Below are 19,983 nucleotides of genomic sequence, written 5' to 3'. Positions count from 1 at the left end.
AACGGCTGCTGTGGCCCTGGCCTCCTCTGTTCTGGGTTGCAGACAAGTGTCCCTCAGCTGCCAGATGTCACTGGCCACTTCTCTAAAGAGAGTCCTGGGGCTTGATAAAGCTAACCTTTCAGTTTTGATTTCTTGGGCTGCAATTGTATCTGTTGCAATGTTTCAGCCGACATCTGTTTCTCCTCTGTACCTGTTTCTATTACTTTGGTGGAAACCCCTATTACTGAAGATATCCCTAGATATACCTGTTCCTCATGCAAGCACTTGGCTTCCAGCCTCTAATTTAGCATTCCCTGTGCCACCTTTATGCAGGCACCGAGTGCACAATGAGGACCTACAACTTGTTTCTTTTTCAGTTTTGATTCCCTCCTCTGCCCTCCCTTGATTTTCTGGTATGAAAAGCCATGTGCCTAGACTCTTACCTCTGTAGGCTCTCTCCTTTTGTCCTCTCAGGCATGTTGTTTCAGCAGGGATGGGCAGAGATGTGGAGACAGTCACTAGGGAAGAAATTTCTAAAGTTACTCAACAGTGCTTTTGTCTGACTGATAAAGCTCTGGCACAGATAAGGTAGCAACTGTCCTGACAGATTCTTGCTGTCCATGGTAGTTAGACTGTACAGCAGAAAAGACTGACAGGGGTGTTCTTAAAAAATCATGTATATAAGTAATTCTTATCTACTCTGCAGTGGTAATTGTATTTAGGCCCTTCCCTTCTGGTGTCTGCACCTTAAGCAGTACCACACTAACCTTACACCAAAGCTTGCAAGCACATCACAGACTCTGGAGATACTTCAGGCACTACAGTGTGGCTTGTCCTGGCCTAGAGCCTGTTGTCAATCAAATAAAAATCTCTCTATTAGCACAACAGCATTAAAAAGTCTTAGAATACTAACTTCCACTATATTCCTTACTCACTGTTTGGTTTTTTTTTACCACTTTGAAAAAGCTATCAAAGGGTTTTTCTCCTGCAGCTCCCTCAAAAGAGAAATCCATGCTGGTCTTTGCCATATGCTCTGATATCCATCCAAGGACTCCCTCCAGAGTAAAGTTTCTTGGAGGATTCCTGAGCCAGACCTCAAGGGCTAAATTCTATTGACAGTGACATGTTCTCCACCTTTACAACTGCCTGCAAAAGGTCCTGAAATCCAAGGGCCTTTCTGGTCAGTGCTAAAAGGACATAGCTGAGCATGGCCTTGATACTGAATAAATAGATCACTGCATGCTCCTTGCATAAGATGATAAATGAAGTTATTTGGCCTCTAATTTGCTTCTTCCTCTCTCTTAGGGGAATAAACTTTGGGGAGGGAGATTCAGTGGAAGCACAGATCCAGTCATGGAGATGCTCAATGCTTCCATTAGCTATGATCAGAGACTGGCTGAAGTCGATATCCAGGGGAGCATGGCTTATGCCAAAGCCTTGGAGAAGGCTGGGATCCTACCTAAAAGTGAGCTGGAGAAGATCCTGAATGGTCTGGAAAAGGTATTAATTATTTCCTTCATAAATCATCGTGTATGCTGGAATGAACTTTTTTTCCGACAGTACCTGTAGTAGCCTCCCTGATTTGCTGTTCTAAAAAGTGCCTTTCAAATGTTCTAATAACCTGTCCCTTATGGCTAGGCATGTGCTGAAGAGCTTTGTAAAAGGGAAAGCTGTCCTAAACAGTGGACATGACTGGCTGGTGTATATTGCCCTTGCACACTCCATAGTGTTCATTATGGAAGCCCCAGCGAGGTGTGCTCAGTGTCACCTGCACACCCATCCCCTTCAGACTCAACATGCACCAGGAATTGCTGCAGTATGAATCAGGAATATTCTTTTTCTGCTGGCACCTGGGATCCCTTTGAGTCTGGCTGTCTGAGTTAGTAGGAAGCAATGCATAGCATTGTATAGGGGTGAAGAGAAGCCTGCAGTAAGCGATTTTTTTAACATATCCATTGTTGTTGCTCACCCACCAAGGACAATGGGGGCTCCATACAGTGTTTGTATAGGAACATCTTTGTGGAAAATGCTAAAGCACTCACTGACATTTCAGCTCACTTTCTCACTTAAATCCTCCCATAGCCATAACACTGCAGGGTCATCACAGCAGAGAGATGAATCCCACCAAGCACAGCACAGAACCTGGGGACAGAGCAAGCAGCCAGCCTTGGCCTGAGCTCACATGAGACTTAACACTTTGATTTCCACTGGGATGGCAGATGTTGGTATTTGCTGGGGACACTCCCAGCCCCACACACCACATGGGAATGGTTGTGGCTGACTGGTGTTTCTGCTGATGTTTGTAGATCTCTGAGGAGTGGTCTAGAGGAGTCTTTTCAGTGAAACAAAGTGATGAGGACATCCACACTGCCAACGAACGCAGACTAAAGGTTTGGGTCCTCTAACCTCTTGCTCCTGTTCCTCTGTAGCTAGATCTGCCTGATGTTAAGTACAGGGGCCTCTGTCCCACTCTGAAATTCCTCTGGACCTTGTGGTACTGAAACCCCAGGTGCATCAACAAATGCCTCTAACACCACTCTTGTGGAAGGGGCACCATACAAACCTAGACCCCAAACTTGCCCTTGCCCTGAAGTGATCCTATGGCTACTCACAGGATTCTGGAGCTGAGTGTCTTCCAGGCAGGCAGGAGGTCTGATCATGTGGAATCTCCCCTGTTAGAATACAGAGATGCTGACAGAAATTCTTCTCTTGTCCTCAGGAGCTGATTGGAGACATAGCTGGAAAGCTGCACACTGGGAGAAGCAGGAATGATCAGGTATGGACAGAATGTGGGGGTTTTTTTCCCCCTTTCTACTCCTTCCCTATCTCTCTTCAGGATTCTTTGGACAAGAATGGCCTTTGTCTCTCTTCTTGGAGAGCTGGAAATGGTGACATTACCACAACAAAGTAACCAATGAGGAGAGGAAGATGCACCTTCCCATCACACAGAACAAGGAGGGGTTTACTTTATTCTGCTTTGACTGACTGTGGTCAACCCCATACAGGTTGTGACTGACTTGAAGCTGTTCATGAAGAATTCCCTCTCTGTCATCTCCACTCACCTCCTGCAGCTCATTAAGACCCTGGTGGAACGTGCAGCTACGTAAGTTCTTTTCCATACCCACAGCCTTGGCCTTGAAAGGGCAGGAGACTTCCAGGCTCCTTCTTTGACTGACACCAGCCAGGGCAGCTGCAGGGCCTTCTGTGGAGGAGGAGAGGAAGAAAGATACCAAGTTCTGCACAACACAAGCTAGAGAAGTTCTCTTTGTGACCTTGCTAGAAAACCCTGATGTGTACCTGCCCCTGCCCTCTCTCCTGACAGCTGCTGCTCTCCTCTTTCTCTTCTTTCACATGCAGAGAAATTGATGTTATCTTGCCTGGCTACACCCACCTGCAGAAAGCTCAGCCCATTAGATGGAGCCAGTTCTTGCTCAGGTAACCACACTTCTTCACACATGTTGGGGGAAGCCTTCTCCACCCTTGGGGCCCTGCCCATCCTCTGACGGGGCAGCTGGGGGTTGTGTCAAACCAGAGGCAACCTGGAGCAGGAATTCCCCTTGCTCCTGTGTCACTCTGACCAACCAGGGACCCAAGAACTGAGCAGGCAGTGGAGTCCCATTCCTTGTACATTCCTTCCTCTGGTCACAGTTACCTCTTGGTCCTTGTGACATTTTCTGACTTCAGGTGCTTCATCTGTCCTGATGTTTTTTCCTAGCCATGCTGTGGCACTGACCCGTGACTCTGAGCGCCTGGGAGAGGTGAAGAGGAGGATGAATGTCTTGCCTTTGGGAAGGTAAAGTTTACTTTCTGTGTAATCCCTGTGCCTCAGTTTTCTCTGTGAAATGTCTAGGAGCCAGATATTGACATCCCCTGAACCATTGCCTGTGTGCCATATGTGCTGTTGAGCTGTAGGGCACAAGCCTTGCTTCTCTCTTCAAAGAGAAGACTGTCACTGCACTGATACTCTTCTTCCTTCTTGAAGTCAAGAACTACAAGGCTTTCATCAGGCAAACCTTCCTCTTTGGAAGAGAACTTTCAGTTTTCTCCAGCGTTCAGAGCTCATTGAGCCTCTGGCCACACTGTGTGACACCAGAACCAACTGGGGGAAGGAAATCCTTACAGAGTAGTCATCATTGCCTGCTAGAGCTTAATTTTGGTTGGAGTGTGCAGGATATCAGCATGACTTCTGTTTCTTTCTCCTCTCAGTGGTGCTCTGGCTGGCAATCCACTGGACATTGATAGAGAGCTTCTGCGTAGTGGTAGGTGTCTGCTTGTGACTGAGAGGCACAGGTCAACTCATCATATCTGTTGAGGGGGCATTGAGATATTCTCCTCAAGTTATTTTGGATGTGTTGCAGCACCTTAACATGGGGATGGAGGGTACTAAATAAAAAAAAATGAAAATTATCTGATGCTCGGTGACACAGCTCAGCTCCAGTAAGCCAGGAGGCTTTTTGCTGTGAGACAGCCCATGAGGTGAGAGCATAAACAGCTCTGCTGCACACCCACTGCTTGGGGCTAATAACAAAACCCTGCTCAGCATGGTTGTGCTCCTAGGACTACTTAAAGGCTCAGTCAGCTGCATGCTGGAGCAATCTGCTGCTTTCCAGCTCCAATCATGCCAAGCCTGACCTCCTCTGTCCATCACCTTCCTTACAGAGCTGGACTTTGCTTCCATCAGCCTGAACAGCATGGATGCTGTTAGTGAGAGAGACTTTGTGGGTAAGCACAACTCAACAACTTCTTCCCATGACTATTTTAGAAGCAGGCCCCTGAGACTTTGTCAGCTAACTCCCTTCAAGGAGATAGCAATCCCTCACTAGGAAGTAATTATACATAAAATCTGTTTGCTCACATTTAAACTCCAGTCAGGGTTTTCTGGGTTGTCAAGCAAGCACCTTTTTCACCTCCTGTTTTCCTGCCTTCTCTGCAGTGGAATTCCTCTCTGTTGCCACCCTGCTGATGATCCACCTTAGCAAGATGGCTGAAGATCTCATCATCTACAGTACCAGCGAGTTTGGATTTCTAACCCTCTCTGATGCTTACAGGTAGGTCTCTGGTGTCTGGGCAGGGACACTTTTACTCTGTCTCCCCTGCTCAGCAATCCTTACCTCAGTAAATGACAGAGTGGTTAGAGACTCCCTGCTGCACAAGGCTGACACATCATTAAAAGGCTGGCATAAAGGCAGAAAAGAAGCTGAATGTTCTTCAGTAATGACCACTTGTTTCTGATTCTGGTAACTCAACCAAGTCTGGGTTTTGTGCACACACGCCTTCCCAGCAACTGCTGGCAGAGCAAAGTTCCTCCTCTGCTGGGAATGCCTGCCAAAGCCCTGCCTTGACTGGCTGGATTTACAATCCTAACAGATTTCCTGTCTCTCAGGGCAGCACAACCTCAGCCCTCCCTCCCCAAGCTCACAACAACACTCAGGTGTCTGGGGATGAGGGACCTGTGTGTTGCCCTTGGGGGGCTGGGTCAGCACAACGTGTGACCCGTGCCTGTCAGGACTGGGGTGTCACTCACTGTTACACTCCATGCACCTCTCTTTCAGCACTGGCAGCAGCCTGATGCCTCAGAAGAAGAACCCTGACAGCCTGGAGCTGATCCGCAGCAAAGCCGGTCGTGTGTTTGGACGGGTGAGCCCGGCAGAGAGAGAAGTGGGATGGGGAAACTGCTCAGAGCAGGGCTGAAGGAGCCCTCTGACTTCTCACCTCTCTGTAAACAAACACCCCCAGCCCAGGCTCTGAGCCTCTGCTGGAGCAATGGGCTGCCCTTCCCAGAGCTAACTGCCTCACCTCTTTCTCTCCACAGCTGGCTGCTATGCTCATGGTTCTCAAAGGACTTCCAAGCACCTACAACAAGGATCTGCAGGTAAAGCAGATTTTTGTGGCATCTCTTTGGGCAGACACAGACACCTTGAGCCCCTGAGCAGCCTCACCCTGCCCGTTTCCCTGCACAGACCCTGCTTGTGTGCAGGGTGCTGAGAAAGTGCTCCCTGTTCTAATGCAGGAGGACAAGGAGGCTGTCTTTGATGTAGTGGACACCCTGAATGCTGTGCTCCAGGTTGCCTCTGGAGTGATTTCTACCCTCCAGGTAAGGCTTAGGCCTCTCACTGTGGATCAAAGTTGTGGAGCACATTCTGTGTGTATCACAGGTAAGAGAGCTCTAGAGGGGTCCTAAGGTGAAGGCTCCTCAGTGCCTCACCCTTGCTTATGGTCATGGCCCCCAGTGTCACCTCATGTGTCCCCAGGGAGGAGCTGATGATAATGTCTCCCTCTGACCATCCTTTCTGCAGATTCACAAGGAGAACATGGAGAAGGCTCTGAGCCCTGAGATGCTGTCTACTGACCTGGCTCTCTACTTGGTTCGTAAAGGAGTAAGTATCAGAGCTGTGGCTTCTTTGGATGCAGAATACTGCTCAGTGAGGGCCTGAGATGAGGCCTTCTGTTCTGTCCCCAGGTGATGATCAGTCTAGGTCACCAAACCTGGATTCACATGACATTACCCTAAGTGAAAACAAGCCAACCAAAACAGACAGCACATCCATTTTTCCCTTTGAAAAACACCCCAGTTGCCTGGTCACTCACTGCGGCCTCTGCTTCTCACTGCAGATGCCATTCAGACAAGCCCACACTGCCTCTGGGAAGGCCGTCCACCTTGCTGAGTCTAAAGGTACCACCATCAATAATCTCAGCCTGGATGACCTGAAGAACATCAGGTTTGTATCTCTGTTACTTTGCCCACAGGCAGGTATCAGCCTCCCTTTGCATGGGCCTCCTTATGGTGCCCTTCCCCAAAATGCATGGGCCAGACAACACCCCAAAATCCTCCTGGCCTGAATGCCACTACTGATGGGTCTGGAAACACTGGAGGGGCACAACATCACCACCATTCAGCTCCAGGAGGGCAGGGGCAGGAGTATTGGGAGGAACTGAAGAAATTCATGGCCTGACCTGGAGGCACCAGTCCTCCAGAAGAATATTGGCTCCCAACCTCCTTACTCTGCCCTTCCAGTGACCATGTAAAGCCCACCAGCAGCACCAAACTAACACACCACTGACACCTCTTTTCTTTCCTCCCCAGCCCTCTCTTTGGCAGTGATGTCTCCCAGGTCTTTAATTTCTTCAACAGCGTGGAGCAGTACACAGCTATGGGTGGCACTGCCAAGAACAGTGTGTGTGCCCAGATTGAGCATCTGAGGGAGCTGCTGAGGAGGCAGTAAGGAACAAGTTTAGAGTGTGGAAAGACATCCCTTAGATGCAGCATTGTGCCTATCACACTAATCTGGAGTTAATAAACACTGGGGTGTATGTAGTTCATTGAAACTCCTGTCTTGTGTCTTTACTTCTTGTGCTTACTTTGCTTACTTTGGTGCAGTAAGATGTCACTATTGTTTCCCTTACCTGCAGAACATGGCAGTAGCTGGGAGGAGGTTGGTGAGGACTGGTCTCACTACCCAGTTTGGGTCACTGTAAATGCAGCTCTTCAGACTGATGCTCCTGCCTGGCATCTCTGCAAGCAGGATGCTGGCTAGGTGATCATGCTCTGCCTCTTTCAAAGAGGGAGTTCATGTTCAGTCTAGGAGCTCTCATTGCCAAGTTTACCCATTCCATTGCCCATGAATATCACTGATGTGATGTTTGATATATAAGGTGTCCAGGGAATGAGTGCTGTGCTCCTGCAGGATATCCAGCAGTTCATCAGCAATGCAGTTATAATCCCAAGTCAGGGTGACCAGGCTGTGGCAGTTACAGTCTGGAGGAACAAGGTGCTGCTGTAGATAGGAAGGTGGAGACTGAAGGAATTCTCAGTCTTGATTTCAGATATAAAGCTTTCGTTTGTCGAGCAGCTCAGTGAATCCAGAAGTTTACAGCCTTATTCCAAGATTATTGTGGTCCTTTTAAGCACACAGACCTATAAGCCACAGCAACACATCTATTGATAAGGGATATCAACTGGGATATTGATAAGGGATATCAACCTACCTGTGCTACAGTGTGTGAAAACACAGGGGTACAAATAACAATGTGGAGCTTTTTTTTAAACCATAGCTCTTAGGAACTTAGAGCAAGTATGTTTGTAAGTCCTGTGTCAAAAAGCCTTTCACTGACCTGCTGTAAGCTGAGCTGTTGCTTCTGTAACTCAACCAGATGCAGCAAGACTGACAGCTGCTTCTTGCACATCAAAGTACACATTCCGGAAACAAATGCAGCCTGCAAATAAGAATACAACAAAATTAAAATCCGTCTGATGGCATTTCCTTCCCTCTTTGCCCCTGTGGAACTTCCCTCCATCCTGCTGTATTCCTAGAGAAGTTCTGAAGGACACAAAGTGAATAGGAAACGTTACCATGCCTGTCCATTAGAAAAAAACTGCTCTGGACTCAAATGAACGGGCATGGTAATCCACCCAGCACCCTTCTTTGCCACTTCCAGGAACTTCTTCCCTTCCTGCTTCATCAAGTGACTCTGAAAACAAATAAAGGAAGTAAATAAAATAAAACCACCCCCCCGGGACAGAGCACAAAGCCACCAACTGTTTTAACGCCAAACTACCGCTGGTTTTGCTTGGAAGAGCTCGCAGCCCCATCCGACCGCCCCCGAACCACCCCAGAAGCGGGACGGGGCGGGACCTGGGCCCGCCCACAACCAAGATGGTGGCGGGCTCGGGGTTTGGTCCGGAGGTGGTCGGTCCGGCGGGGTTCTGCCGCCCGCTGCTGCTGCTGCTGCTGCTGCTGCTGCTGGGGAGGGCAGCGGCCCGGGGGGGCGGAATGCTCTATCCCCGGGAGACCCCATCCCGGGAGCTGAAGGAGCTCGGCGGTCTCTGGAGCTTTCGCGCCGACTTCTCCCCGGGCAGGGACGCCGGCTTCGTGCAGCGCTGGTACCGGCGGCCGCTCCGGCAGGTACCGGGGGGACGGGAGCGGGGGCGGGTAGGGGCTGCCCCTTCCCTGCGGCACTGGGGTGCTCTCCCCCCGAGAAGGGTCCCCCCCAGAGCTTTCCCCCACCTTTCCCCTCCGGGCTGGCTGCTCCTGCCCCTCAGCCCGGACACCGTGCTCGGGTTCTGTAACCCGGATCCTCCCGGTTCTGCTCAGCACCCAGGAAGCGCTTGGGTGAGCTACAGACACCCTGTGCTGTCCTGGAAGTCCCTGTGCCGCAAAGGCAACGCTGGCCTTGCACAGCATTTACCGTTCAGCAGCAGCGTAGAATAAAATCCGTGCCTGGGAAGGGCGCTCCTGAATTATTTATCCAAAGTAACCAAGGGCAGATGAACAAGTTTTAGTGTAACTGCAATACATTACAAAACTAACACCAGAAAGAAGTCATGTATTCTAGGGGTAAAATGTGTGTGTCCATCATTTCTATTTTAGCCCTTTTGACAATTATTTACAGAATTGCAGAAGGAGAGGAGAGCTGAAAGACACCCTGCAGCTAAAAGTTTTGCAAAGAGACAGCCAGAGAAGGGCCCAGGGCTGAGCTCCCACCAAAGCAGGGCTTAGATAGGTATGCTCAATCTGCTACAGACATCAGAGAATCTCCCTGAAGGAGACACACGTGGCTATCCCAGTTAAAGGTTATTCTGTATCAGATACTAGGAAAACCTGATTAATTTTCCTGCTGGGCTTTTCTGATGTCTAATAAAGATGATGCAGTGCAAAGTCTCTCTGCAGTACTGGTGCAGCTCAGTGCTGAGTCAGCCGCACACGATGCTTGCCCCTGGGCAACCAGACCTTCCTTGTTCTGCTCTCTGTGGAAAGGCTTCTGTAGGAAAGGGGAAGTGTTCCAGCAGTGCTCATTTATGGCAACATCATGAGTGCAGCAGGTGCTAAATAACCAAGCAGCTCTATTTTGCAATAGCATCCCATTCCCTCAGTGTTCAAAGTATTACAGCACAGTCAGCCTGTAATCCTTTTATAAAAATAAGCAAGTGGCTCCACTGAAATCCTAAGGAGGCTACACTGCTTTCAGGGAGTGAGAAAGGCCAAACTCATCCCAAACAATCTCCACAACCTTGAAGGATCTGGTTCAAAATATCCCCAGCTCTTGCTGCCCTTCTGCTACAGTTCTGCTGCTGCCTGACAAGCAGTACACCTTACCAGTGGACTGTCACAACACCAGCATTGTGCACCAAACAGCTAGAGCTGGACAGAGGAACTACAGTTTGTGGCAAGTCCCAAGCTGAAACAACAACCTGGGTGTTCATTTTTTCCCCCTCATTGCTCTGATTTCAAAGTACCACAGCCAATAAAAGTATTTCCCTATGGTAAATCAGAAGGGGGAAAAGATGAGCTGCAGCTTCTTCCTGTAGGAACAGTCTCCTGGGCCTAGTATCAAGTAGGACTTGGGTAGGACCTGTGACAGACCACGCCAGATTCTATACAGATGTTCTCAAGTATTTGTACTTGGTAAGGGGGTTGTGTAAAGGTACACCTTCAGTATTACAGCCTGGATAGCCAGGACAGTAAAATTTCTTCTTTAAAATTACCTGTTCCCTCCTTTCCTCTGCAATCCCTGCCAGACTGGGCCCGTGATTGACATGCCAGTGCCTGCCAGCTTCAATGATATCACTCAAGACCCCAACTTGGAGAACTACATTGGCTGGGTTTGGTATGAGAAGGAGGTGCTGCTTCCTCTCCGCTGGCTCCAGGACAACTTCAGCACCAGAGTGGTGCTGCGCTTTGGCAGTGCCCATTACTACTCCATTGTGGTATGTTGCACAGGAATTATGTTCCCAGAATTATGAGAATTAAGCAGACTTGCTCAGCAAAAACATTTCTGCCTGGGTTTTACACCAGTTCGCTATTTTCTTAACTCTTGGCTGTTTTTCTCCAGCCAAGAACTTGGCCATGTTTCCCAGGTTTCACTTCTCTGATCCTCTAATGTCCCAGGACAAGTAACTAAAACATTTCCTTGCTACAGGAGCTGCCCAAAACTGGTTCTCAGAGTGACACTTGATTGTACATGACCCAGCCCCCCTGAAAGGAAGGGTTGCTAGATTGATCCTTCCAAGAGTAAGAGCCCAGAAGAAGGTTCAGTGTTAACCTGGAATTTTGACTGGGCTCTTTCCCTGCTCCCTGCTGCTTGCCACAAAACTGCTGCTTCTTAGACTTACAGATGTCTTCTCCTGCAGTGGGTCAATGGAGTGCAAGTCGTGGAGCACGAAGGGGGTCACCTTCCATTTGAAGCAGATATCAGCAGCATTGTCCAGGGCAGCCCAGGGGTCCCTTGCCGCATCACTGTCGCGCTCAACAACACTCTGACACCCCACACTCTGCCTCCAGGGTCAATTCAGTACATGGATGACAAAACAAGGTGAGCTGCTAAAGCACTGCACTGCTGAGCTGATCCCAGGGATGAGAAGATGGGAATTTATTAAGTTGCAGGTTCATAAGACCCTCTGAGCAATGTAGAAAAACATGGGTTGGATTTATGCTGGAGTTCATCAATTGGGCAGACAGGAGTTTAAGCTTCAGCGTTACGAGATACCTGCACTGAGTTATCACATCTGTTACATACACAGGGAACTCAGATTAAGTGATTTGCCAAACTGAAACAATGACAGATTTGACAAGCTTGAATTTAGCTAGCCTGATAGCTGCAAGTCCCAGCTGTCCTGCAGGACCAAACCCATTGTCAGATGTTTGTCAGCTTGTAGTCCTCTTCAGTGCAGCAGCAGTAGCACTTCAGGGGGACAGATCCATCCTGCTGTAAAGACTATTTTACTACCCAGCATCTATTTTTACATGACTATTTTACATTGCTAGCATCCATATGCTGCCTTCAGTTCTTCTGCAATGAAACATAATGTAGCCATTTCTCCTGTCTTGCTCACTTAGGTATCCCAAGAACTATTTTGTACAGAACATCAGGTTTGATTTCTTTAATTATGCTGGAATCCATCGCCCGGTTGTGCTTTACACCACTCCTTCTGTCTACATAGATGATATTACTGTGACAACTGCTTCATCAGAGAGTGTTGGTAGGTCCAGAACAATTACAGCAGCTACCTCAGGCTCCAAATGGAAATGACAAGGGCAGCAGAGAAAATCCCCTGCAAAAGTCTGATTGAATTTGGTTTGTAGTGGCTTTTTCTTGAACCTGAGCTGGTCTATTGCACAGCTCAGCAGCTGCAAGAATATAGTAAAGAGTTCAGAAGCAGTAAGAAAAAAAAAGAAGTGCTTCCAAGAGACTTGTTAAAGTGCAAAGATGATCAGGTGTTTCTCAAAGTTGAATTTCTCAGTAGAGGCAGTATTCCTGCCACTTAAAGCAGGATTCTCTCTTAGGTAACAGAGTTGTGTGATACACAAATCTTGTTGGAAACTTCTGGACCTCAAGACAGACAGGTCATGCTGCTTACATTCAGCCCATGCCAGTCTGTTGTTCTACATCTCCCACATTTTTTAACATTGCTGGACATGAAAACCTCTCAACATATGATGCATGCAGTTTTCCTTTCAAGGCAGTTTCTAATTGTCCTTCATTTTCTTTCAACTAGCAATGGTGCAGTATCAGGTATCAGTTGTTGGCAGCACACTCTATTCCTTGTCCCTGAGTTTACGTGACCAAGAAGGTAAAGTGGTTGCTACAGGTGATGGTGCAGCTGGAGAGCTCAAAGTCCTGAACCCAAACCTTTGGTGGCCTTATCTGATGCATGAGAACCCTGGATACCGCTACTCCTTGGAGGTAACAGTGATGTTTCTTCCTTTCTGTCTCTGTGCCCTCTGACTCATAGGGTTACGGAGCTGCCATGTGGCCCATCTTCCATACTCATCTTCTCCCACAGATCTTGTTCATATGACCAGAGTGGCATTGCTAATTATGCAGTAATCAAATCAAGTTTTGCCAGCTTCCTGGATGCTGAACCGAAATGTCTGTCACAACAGGGGCATGCCTGGAGTTTATGCATGCTCTCTGAGGTGCTTGCAAAAGGACTGTTATTCTGTTATCATGAGATATCACAATAAGATGAGGGTAGAGTCTCCGAGGAGCAGGCTGCTGACCTCTCAAAAAGCTTTGCCATACAATGAGCTTTCTTTCCACTCTGTAAGACAAGAGTTCAGCTTCAATAGCACAAGTCTGGAAGACTCTTGTGTGAGTTAAGGATGAATAGCGATGTTTAGATGCAGAAATTAAGGCAGATGAGCAGCTGTGTTTCCAGAGGCTCAGGTTTGTGTCTCTTGTGAACAGATGAAATTTTAGTCTTTGCCTGGTTTAGTGGTATAGAGCAGAAGAGGTGCCCTGCAGCCTTGTTTGAGAGGATGAAGTGGCCCAGATGTGTACAGGGAAAAGAAACTGAAGCTTTAGGGTAAACAAGCCCCAAGTCGGTCATCCAAGGCTCATTCTTCATCCTTCAGCTTCCCCATTTCCCATTTCAGGTGAAAATGGAGGCGCAGGTGAACGGAGCATTGCTGGAGGACCTGTACACGCTCCCGGTTGGCATCCGCACTGTCCACGTCACCAGCACACAGTTCCTGATCAATGGCAGACCCTTCTACTTCCATGGTGTCAACAAGCACGAAGACGCAGACGTAAGAGCGTGGTGCCCATGGCGGGAGCACCTCATGGTGCCTCATCACCTCATGGTGCCTCATCACCTCAGCACTGCCCGCTCCTTCCTCCGCTCTCCACACAGAACAGCCCTTCCTTTACACGCCTTGGGGTGAACTTTTTGCCAGCATTAAGGGGACACCATGCCCTGCCCTAGTCATTACATCCCTCGTAGGGCACATGGGGTCGCTGGCAGAGGAGTTAACCATCTCCCGGTCACGGCTTCCAGTCAGAAATAGCTCCCTGTTTCCTCACGCTGGGAAACGCCGGGGACAAAGTCTCTGGCGGGAAGAGAAGGGCTGAGCGGCGGCGGAGCCGCAGGGTGCGAGGCACAGCGCGGCCACAGGGCGGCGCTGGGTGGCCAAGAGGTGATGCAGTCAGCTGGAAATGGTGACCGGGGATAGAAACACTCTGGGACTGAGCAGGGAAAGTGGGGGTGCTGGCTAACAAGAGGAGAAGCAGTGACCCAGCAGTGTGACAGGACATGATGTCTCTTTTTTTCCCCCAGATCCGTGGCAAAGGCCTCGACTGGCCTCTGGTCATGAAAGACTTCAACCTGCTCCGCTGGCTGGGGGCAAACTCCTTCCGCACCAGCCACTACCCCTACGCTGAGGAGATCATGGACCTGTGTGATGCCTACGGCATTGTGGTGATCGACGAGTGCCCAGGCGTGGGGATTAAAATGGTGTAAGCAATTGCTCAAAGGACCCTTCCCCTTCTATGTTCGTCCCTGCCACCGTGTCCCCCTCCCGTCCTGCGGCACCCGATGTCCTGACAGTGGAAGTACTTTGCTCTATTTAGAAATTGTCCCATTGCGCCACGTGTGCCGAGTGGAGTTGGGCAATCAGAGGGAGTTTTGACACGTGGCCATTGTGTCATTTGGTCTGGCTTGGTTAACAAGCCCAAACCATGGCCCTGAACTGTGCAGCAGGCTTTGGGGAAATAGGGCAGAAGCCATATTCGGTGTCAAGGCTCAGCTGTGCTTATACACCCCAGAGACTTGAGTTTTCACAGGGAAAAAGAGAGGGGATTGATTTCATTCCCTCACCTCACTGGGTCTCACTTCCTTTTGCCTTTAAGCGAGAGCTTTGGGAACAAGTCCTTGCAGCATCATCTTGATGTGATGGAAGAGCTGATCCGCAGGGATAAGAACAGACCATCAGTTGTGATGTGGTCAGTAGCCAACGAGCCGGCATCGGAGCTGCCCCCAGCAGCTCACTACTTTAAGTAAGTGCTTGGACACAGAGCTGAGGCTTGAATCTTGGCAGATGATGCATCTTCTTCCTTTGGGAGGGCATAAAGAAGTTATAAGAGAGGGCAACTATCTTTTTGGGGGAACCCTAAAACAGTGCCCACAGATGCAAACTGAAAGCAGAACTGCTGCATGTGTTGAACTGATGTTCAAAACCCACAACAGTCTCAAAATGTTGTTTCTGAACCAGAGTATTTCTTGTTATCAATTTAGATGAGGGCTAAATTATTTGAGAATTACAACAAAGCTGCAAACTATTTTGCTGTTAATTCTGAAGACAGGGTTCTTCACTTAGTGCTGGCTATTTGTTCTGCAGGGGACAGCGCCACTACACAGCCACTGCTTTGAGACTCTGCAGTTTTATTTATAAAGAGATTTAAGCTTTGGGTGGCTAAGAGTCATATCTTTTGTAATGGGGTCTCAGTCTGTAGATGCACTGAATGATTTATCATCCTCCTGCAGTATCAAGGTAGCAGCAGAGCTTAACCCTCCCACTTTGTCTCATCTCCCTCATTCAGGGTTTCCTCTAAAGCAGCCAACATGTGACTGCTCTGCCTGCTGTAGTGTAGGGCCTTAGGCCTCATGTTTTATCAGGGTCACATCCCAAGAGTTGTTTAGAAACTTCCCTCTACCCTTCTCACATTTTTACCAAACTCACTGTCCCTTCACCAACTTGCAAGCTGCTGGCACCAGCAGACAAATTAATGTGCTTGCATCTGGTATGATTCCACTCTTTTCAGGTGTGCTGGCCATACTGTGTGACAGATAAAGGTCTCTCTGTCATACCTGTACTCTTGCAGAACTGTCTAAAAAGCAGGCACTTTTTAGCAGATGATCACTAACTGTCCTGCAGGATTAATTAAAAATACTCTGTCTGCTAAATCAAATGTCTAAGGGGGGGTGAAAGGACAGAGAGCTTGGGGGAATGGGACTGTGCTTTTCCATGCTGTTGTTGAACTCGTTTTACTGTTTGCAAACAGGACATTGATAGCTCACACTAAAGCTCTTGATCCCTCCAGACCAGTAACCTTTGTGACAGATGCTAATTACGCCCTTGATCATGGTGTAAGTCTACTTTACTTTCTAGATTTTTTTCATTCCTACATTAAATTTATTCCTCTCGTCAATTTGACAGTCCTTTCCCCCTCACCTTCCCAAGTTTACTGGAGATACTTCACAAGGAAGAAGAAAACTTACATTTTTGTTTCTAGTATAAAGCACTTTATCCTGTAGCTCTAGTCCAGCTGAAAAAACCCACATCTGTAAGAGAGAACACATTCTTTGTCTTGGATTCTGTTTACATTGTCATGCTTGCTATTCCACTGATTGTGTTTACTAATGCTCAGAATTTTCACTTGCAATTAAAACCAAAGCTTAAACCTCTTTAAAATGCTAACAGTCCTTTAAAAGTCTAAAGGGCTGGGAGCTTTGCTTTAATTCCTGCTTTAAACAGCTCTAGAAGTTCTTTGGCAGATGTCTGATAATGCTGATTAATCTAAAAGCTCTTCCAGTTTCATAATTAAAGTTCTAGAGCTTTATGAACAGCCAAAAGACACTTTTCTTGGATGTTTGTGCCTTAGGCTGGCAATAGCATGAAACAAGGATACATAAATTTGTTTCTGGCTGGTTCCTACATTATTTTAAATTTTTCAAGATGCCTTTGTAATCTTGGTCACTACTGTACAATTAAAACTTTTTAACAGTTTGTGGGTACATGATACTACCCCATGTCCCTGTTACAAATTACACTTAGTGCTTCTTTCAAGCTGTCCTACAATTAGAAGGAACAGCCTTCTTTATCTCCCAGAGGTTTGTTCCTCCCTGTCCCAGGAAAATAAAACTGGTGGCCTTACTTTTGAAGAAGCCCAGCAGGGATCAGCTCTTGGGTATCCCTGTTTCATCAGGCATGCACAGACTGACATCCTATCCCCAGGAGAATGTTCTGACCAGCTTGAGACAACACAGAAAAATAAAGCCAAAGAACAGATCTCATACACTGATGTGATATTAGAACTTTTTTTTTTCTTTTATTACAAAACATGTTAAGAGAACATTGAACAAGTTACATACAACATCACTTTATCTTTAGTGGGCTTCATGCCCTTTTATCATACTGTCCATGTGGTAGAAATGGCATATAACTTGCAGAATGCTTAGTCTTAGTATTGCACCATTGATGCACAAATTTAGTTGCTAGTCAAAATATTTGACCACTAACTTGATAATCACATTCCAATACTCAAAAAGTACATCTAAATGTACCAGCAAGCCAGACATCTTGGAAATTCAAAAAACAGCTAACAAACCTGAGGATGAAATGGGCTGATCTTGGCTAACTCTTTCCTGTGACTTCCTAAGTCTGTAAGAAAAATGCCAAATTAATATGCTATTAGCTTGTTAAATTTATCCTTTTTTTTTTTTTTTCTGGGAAAGATGTCATATTGGGAGTGAGAAGGGTAAGAGACTTTATTCTATGTGTAATGTAAGGAACCAAAAGGAAGATTCAGCTTTGTAAATGAAGTTGTCTACTTTGAGCTCTGTGACAAAATGCTTTCACCTTGTTTTCTGTAGGCTCCTTATGTGGATGTAATCTGTGTAAATAGCTACTTCTCCTGGTATCATGACTCAGGCCACCTGGAAGTTATTCCACTACAACTCACAACACAGTTTGAGAGCTGGTACAAAACCTACCAAAAACCCATTATTCAGAGTGAATATGGAGCAGACTCAGTTCCTGGACTTCACAGTGTAAGTATTATAGACACTGTGGGTGGAAAAAAGTCACTGCTCTTCTTACAGGGTCAGCAAAACTTAATTACAAGAGATTGGTACCACTGAGCCTGACTACTTCATTTTGAGATGCATTGACTTGTCAGTGTCTGAAAGACTCCAGAATTGAAATCCTGCTCCACTCAAATCAATCAGCATTGCCACTGCCTAACAGAGGTTAGATTCTACCTAAAGAGAAGTGTTTCTCTTTCAGTAAAAGCACTGAGCAGTCTGAAATCTGTACTTTGGCATTTGTAGAATCCAATCTTAATTGGAAGATACGACACTGGAGAGCAGACATTAATTTCCTAGTGCTGTCCTGCACAGGAGGAGTTGGCACTTCTCTACCCATCATGATTAAGCACCTTTACCAGCCAAAACCACAGACTACCCTGCTCCCCCTGTATCTGGCACGGTGTTTGTATTTTATGTGCATTTCCTCTTACAATTTCAATAGTTGCTACTCACTGTTAAACAACCATTGTTACGACAGTGGCAATGAAAAGACCAAGCAATTGCAAAGCTTGTTTTCAGGAAGCAGGTCCCCAACAAATAGGAAATTAACACATGGAGCCTTTGCTGAGATTAACTGTCACCTTCATCCAAGGTCACCTTTTTCTCCTGGCTGTAGGATCCACCTCTGATGTTCAGTGAGGAGTATCAGAAAGCTCTGCTGAGAGAGTACCATTCCGTTTTTGACAAAAAGAGGAAAGAGTATGTGGTTGGGGAGCTCATATGGAATTTTGCTGATTTTATGACTAATCAAGGTAAGCTTATATTTATATTCTAAACAACTCTCCATCCTCTTTGCAAGTTTTACATGGTTTATGATACACAAAGATCACTGTGCTGTAGGGTAGCACAAAAGGGCCTTCTGCTTACCAAGAGCACAGCTGGTTTCTGTGACAAAGTCCAGCCAAAAGGGAAGGTCCTGCCTGTACTTAATGCATCCTCTCTCTCTTCAGCTTGAGCTCCTAGATGTCCCATCTGCAAAGATGCTCCCAGATCATGAGACAATGCACTAGGGCAGAACGCAAGGGAAATTTGTGAGCAGACCCCAATGACCATTTCTTGGCCATCCTCAATTTAGAGCTTCAACCAGCTACTTCATTTACAACTACCCTTAGTCACAGAGCACTTTAAATAACATATTATTAACTTGGTAGAGGTTTAGCAATAGAGAACCAGATGACACACAGGTAGACAGCTGGCCACCATGACACTCTGCCCACTATCAATAAATGATAAGTGCATTTGTAAAGGTTGGGGCATTACTTCATCTCCAGGGCAAACAGCCACACAGAAATTAAACTATTACGACTCCAAAGGTGACCTAGTATGGAACCAGTTATGCATATGCCACTTACAGTGAGTTAGGGTGTTCATGAACACAGTCAGTGTTCATTTCAGGCAGAGGAACAGCATTAAGAAGAATCTGTGGAGCACCAATACCAGTTTTAGAAAGCTAAGTCATTGCAGAGAAGCAATCAGATAAGCAATAATAGGTTCAAACAGAAGGATGTAGAAAATGTGGGCAAGTTCACATACACTTCCAGTCTCATTACATATTGTGATCACCTTTGCTGGTTTCCTATGAAAACTAAAATAGTCAAAAAAGGATCTAGACATGACTGAATGACAGTACAGTCAAACAATAATCAACACAGTCACCATCAAATGTCAAGGTGGAACTAAAGGCAGAAGGAACGTCTGCTATAAATATAATACTGATCAAGTTAATGAGCATACCTGAATTAACTGTCATCACCTTACCAGTTTTAAGTACAATGAATTGCAGCTATATTACTCATTTACATTGATTAATCTTGCCAAGATGACACAAATTACATCTGCCAAGTTCCCCATTGTACCTGACTATGTGTAGAAGTGCATAGGTCTCTTTCACCTAACCTGATTTAGTACATGCAATGTAACAGTTCACAGTAGGGGATATTAAGAGTATTTTATATATACTTGCTTTATTTTATAAATTTTCTATAGGGACCACACGTGTTTTGGGAAACAAGAAAGGAATATTTACCCGCCAGCGACAGCCCAAATCAGCTGCATTTGTTCTTAGAGAAAGATACTGGAAGATTGCAAATGAATCAAGCTGTCTTACTCCTATAATAAAATCACATAACCTCTTTCTAAAATGAAATAAAAAGGTACAGTGGTTGAGTACTATGCTGAACTTTTTCATTAATTTCTGTTTAAATTATATTTATGCCTGACTCACCTCTTGCAAGTCTAATGCAATTTCTATTCCATCTGAAGTAGTTACTATGATACAAAGTAGATCAGAAACAACTGCTTCCTATGCTAAGCCATGTCTGTAGGCTTCTTATTTCCAGGTAGTAAAATTAATAGTTGGAGTTTCAAGGAGGTGAAGTTAGAGATCCTGACTGAGGTACCTGTTTATGGCAAAAAAAAAATAA

General features: G+C 46.5%; 2 protein-coding genes and 1 long non-coding RNA gene across 5 annotated transcripts in view; 2 read left to right on the top strand and 1 right to left on the bottom strand.

The window, feature by feature from the left end:
* The window catches only part of ASL (argininosuccinate lyase), an 8,053-nt gene extending 748 nt beyond the window's left edge, over positions 1–7,305 (top strand). The window contains exons 3-17 of the mRNA XM_071764794.1: positions 1,285–1,479; positions 2,286–2,369; positions 2,699–2,755; positions 2,985–3,082; positions 3,337–3,414; positions 3,695–3,772; positions 4,186–4,238; positions 4,639–4,701; positions 4,913–5,027; positions 5,532–5,616; positions 5,792–5,851; positions 5,990–6,073; positions 6,276–6,356; positions 6,592–6,698; positions 7,064–7,305. Coding sequence (XP_071620895.1) covers positions 1,285–1,479; positions 2,286–2,369; positions 2,699–2,755; positions 2,985–3,082; positions 3,337–3,414; positions 3,695–3,772; positions 4,186–4,238; positions 4,639–4,701; positions 4,913–5,027; positions 5,532–5,616; positions 5,792–5,851; positions 5,990–6,073; positions 6,276–6,356; positions 6,592–6,698; positions 7,064–7,202 — 1,377 coding nt within the window. The 3' untranslated portion in view covers positions 7,203–7,305. The remainder of the gene's footprint in view (positions 1–1,284; positions 1,480–2,285; positions 2,370–2,698; positions 2,756–2,984; positions 3,083–3,336; positions 3,415–3,694; positions 3,773–4,185; positions 4,239–4,638; positions 4,702–4,912; positions 5,028–5,531; positions 5,617–5,791; positions 5,852–5,989; positions 6,074–6,275; positions 6,357–6,591; positions 6,699–7,063) is intronic.
* LOC139805888 (uncharacterized) overlaps positions 1–9,143 on the bottom strand; it is a 19,332-nt gene extending 10,189 nt beyond the window's left edge. The window contains exons 1-6 of one of the 3 annotated variants that reach the window (XR_011730038.1): positions 8,985–9,143; positions 8,092–8,193; positions 7,384–7,894; positions 3,042–3,181; positions 2,592–2,732; positions 423–497 (exon numbers count right to left, since the gene is read on the bottom strand). This is a non-coding gene — a long non-coding RNA (uncharacterized lncRNA). Of the gene's footprint in view, positions 1–422; positions 498–2,591; positions 2,733–3,041; positions 3,182–3,631; positions 3,741–7,383; positions 7,895–8,091; positions 8,194–8,525; positions 8,606–8,984 lie in introns of those variants that run through there. The other 2 variants (XR_011730039.1, XR_011730040.1) reach the window with 2 other exon arrangements.
* Positions 8,534–19,983, top strand: GUSB (glucuronidase beta). Its single transcript, XM_071764790.1, has 12 exons — positions 8,534–8,882; positions 10,496–10,684; positions 11,108–11,289; positions 11,814–11,956; positions 12,473–12,660; positions 13,353–13,505; positions 14,033–14,211; positions 14,605–14,751; positions 15,757–15,841; positions 17,348–17,524; positions 18,177–18,312; positions 19,547–19,983. Exons 1-12 carry the CDS (start codon positions 8,634–8,636, stop codon positions 19,702–19,704), a joined length of 1,986 nt encoding a protein of 661 aa, XP_071620891.1. The 5' UTR covers positions 8,534–8,633; the 3' UTR covers positions 19,705–19,983.

The sequence above is a fragment of the Heliangelus exortis genome, chromosome 21 (assembly GCF_036169615.1).
Source record: "Heliangelus exortis chromosome 21, bHelExo1.hap1, whole genome shotgun sequence".
NCBI lineage: Eukaryota > Metazoa > Chordata > Aves > Apodiformes > Trochilidae > Heliangelus > Heliangelus exortis.
Note: the sequence above shows the minus strand (reverse complement) of the source record. Positions and strands in the feature narration are given on the sequence as shown.

Bases quoted from the DNA above. Each gene is read 5' to 3' on its own strand.
- GUSB (XM_071764790.1), top strand. From the start codon at position 8,634: ATGGTGGCGGGCTCGGGGTTTGGTCCGGAGGTGGTCGGTCCGGCGGGG. The intron at 13,506-14,032 runs GTAAGAGCGTGG...TTTTTCCCCCAG, and splicing joins ACAAGCACGAAGACGCAGAC to ATCCGTGGCAAAGGCCTCGA. The intron at 15,842-17,347 runs GTAAGTCTACTT...TGTTTTCTGTAG, and splicing joins ATTACGCCCTTGATCATGGT to GCTCCTTATGTGGATGTAAT.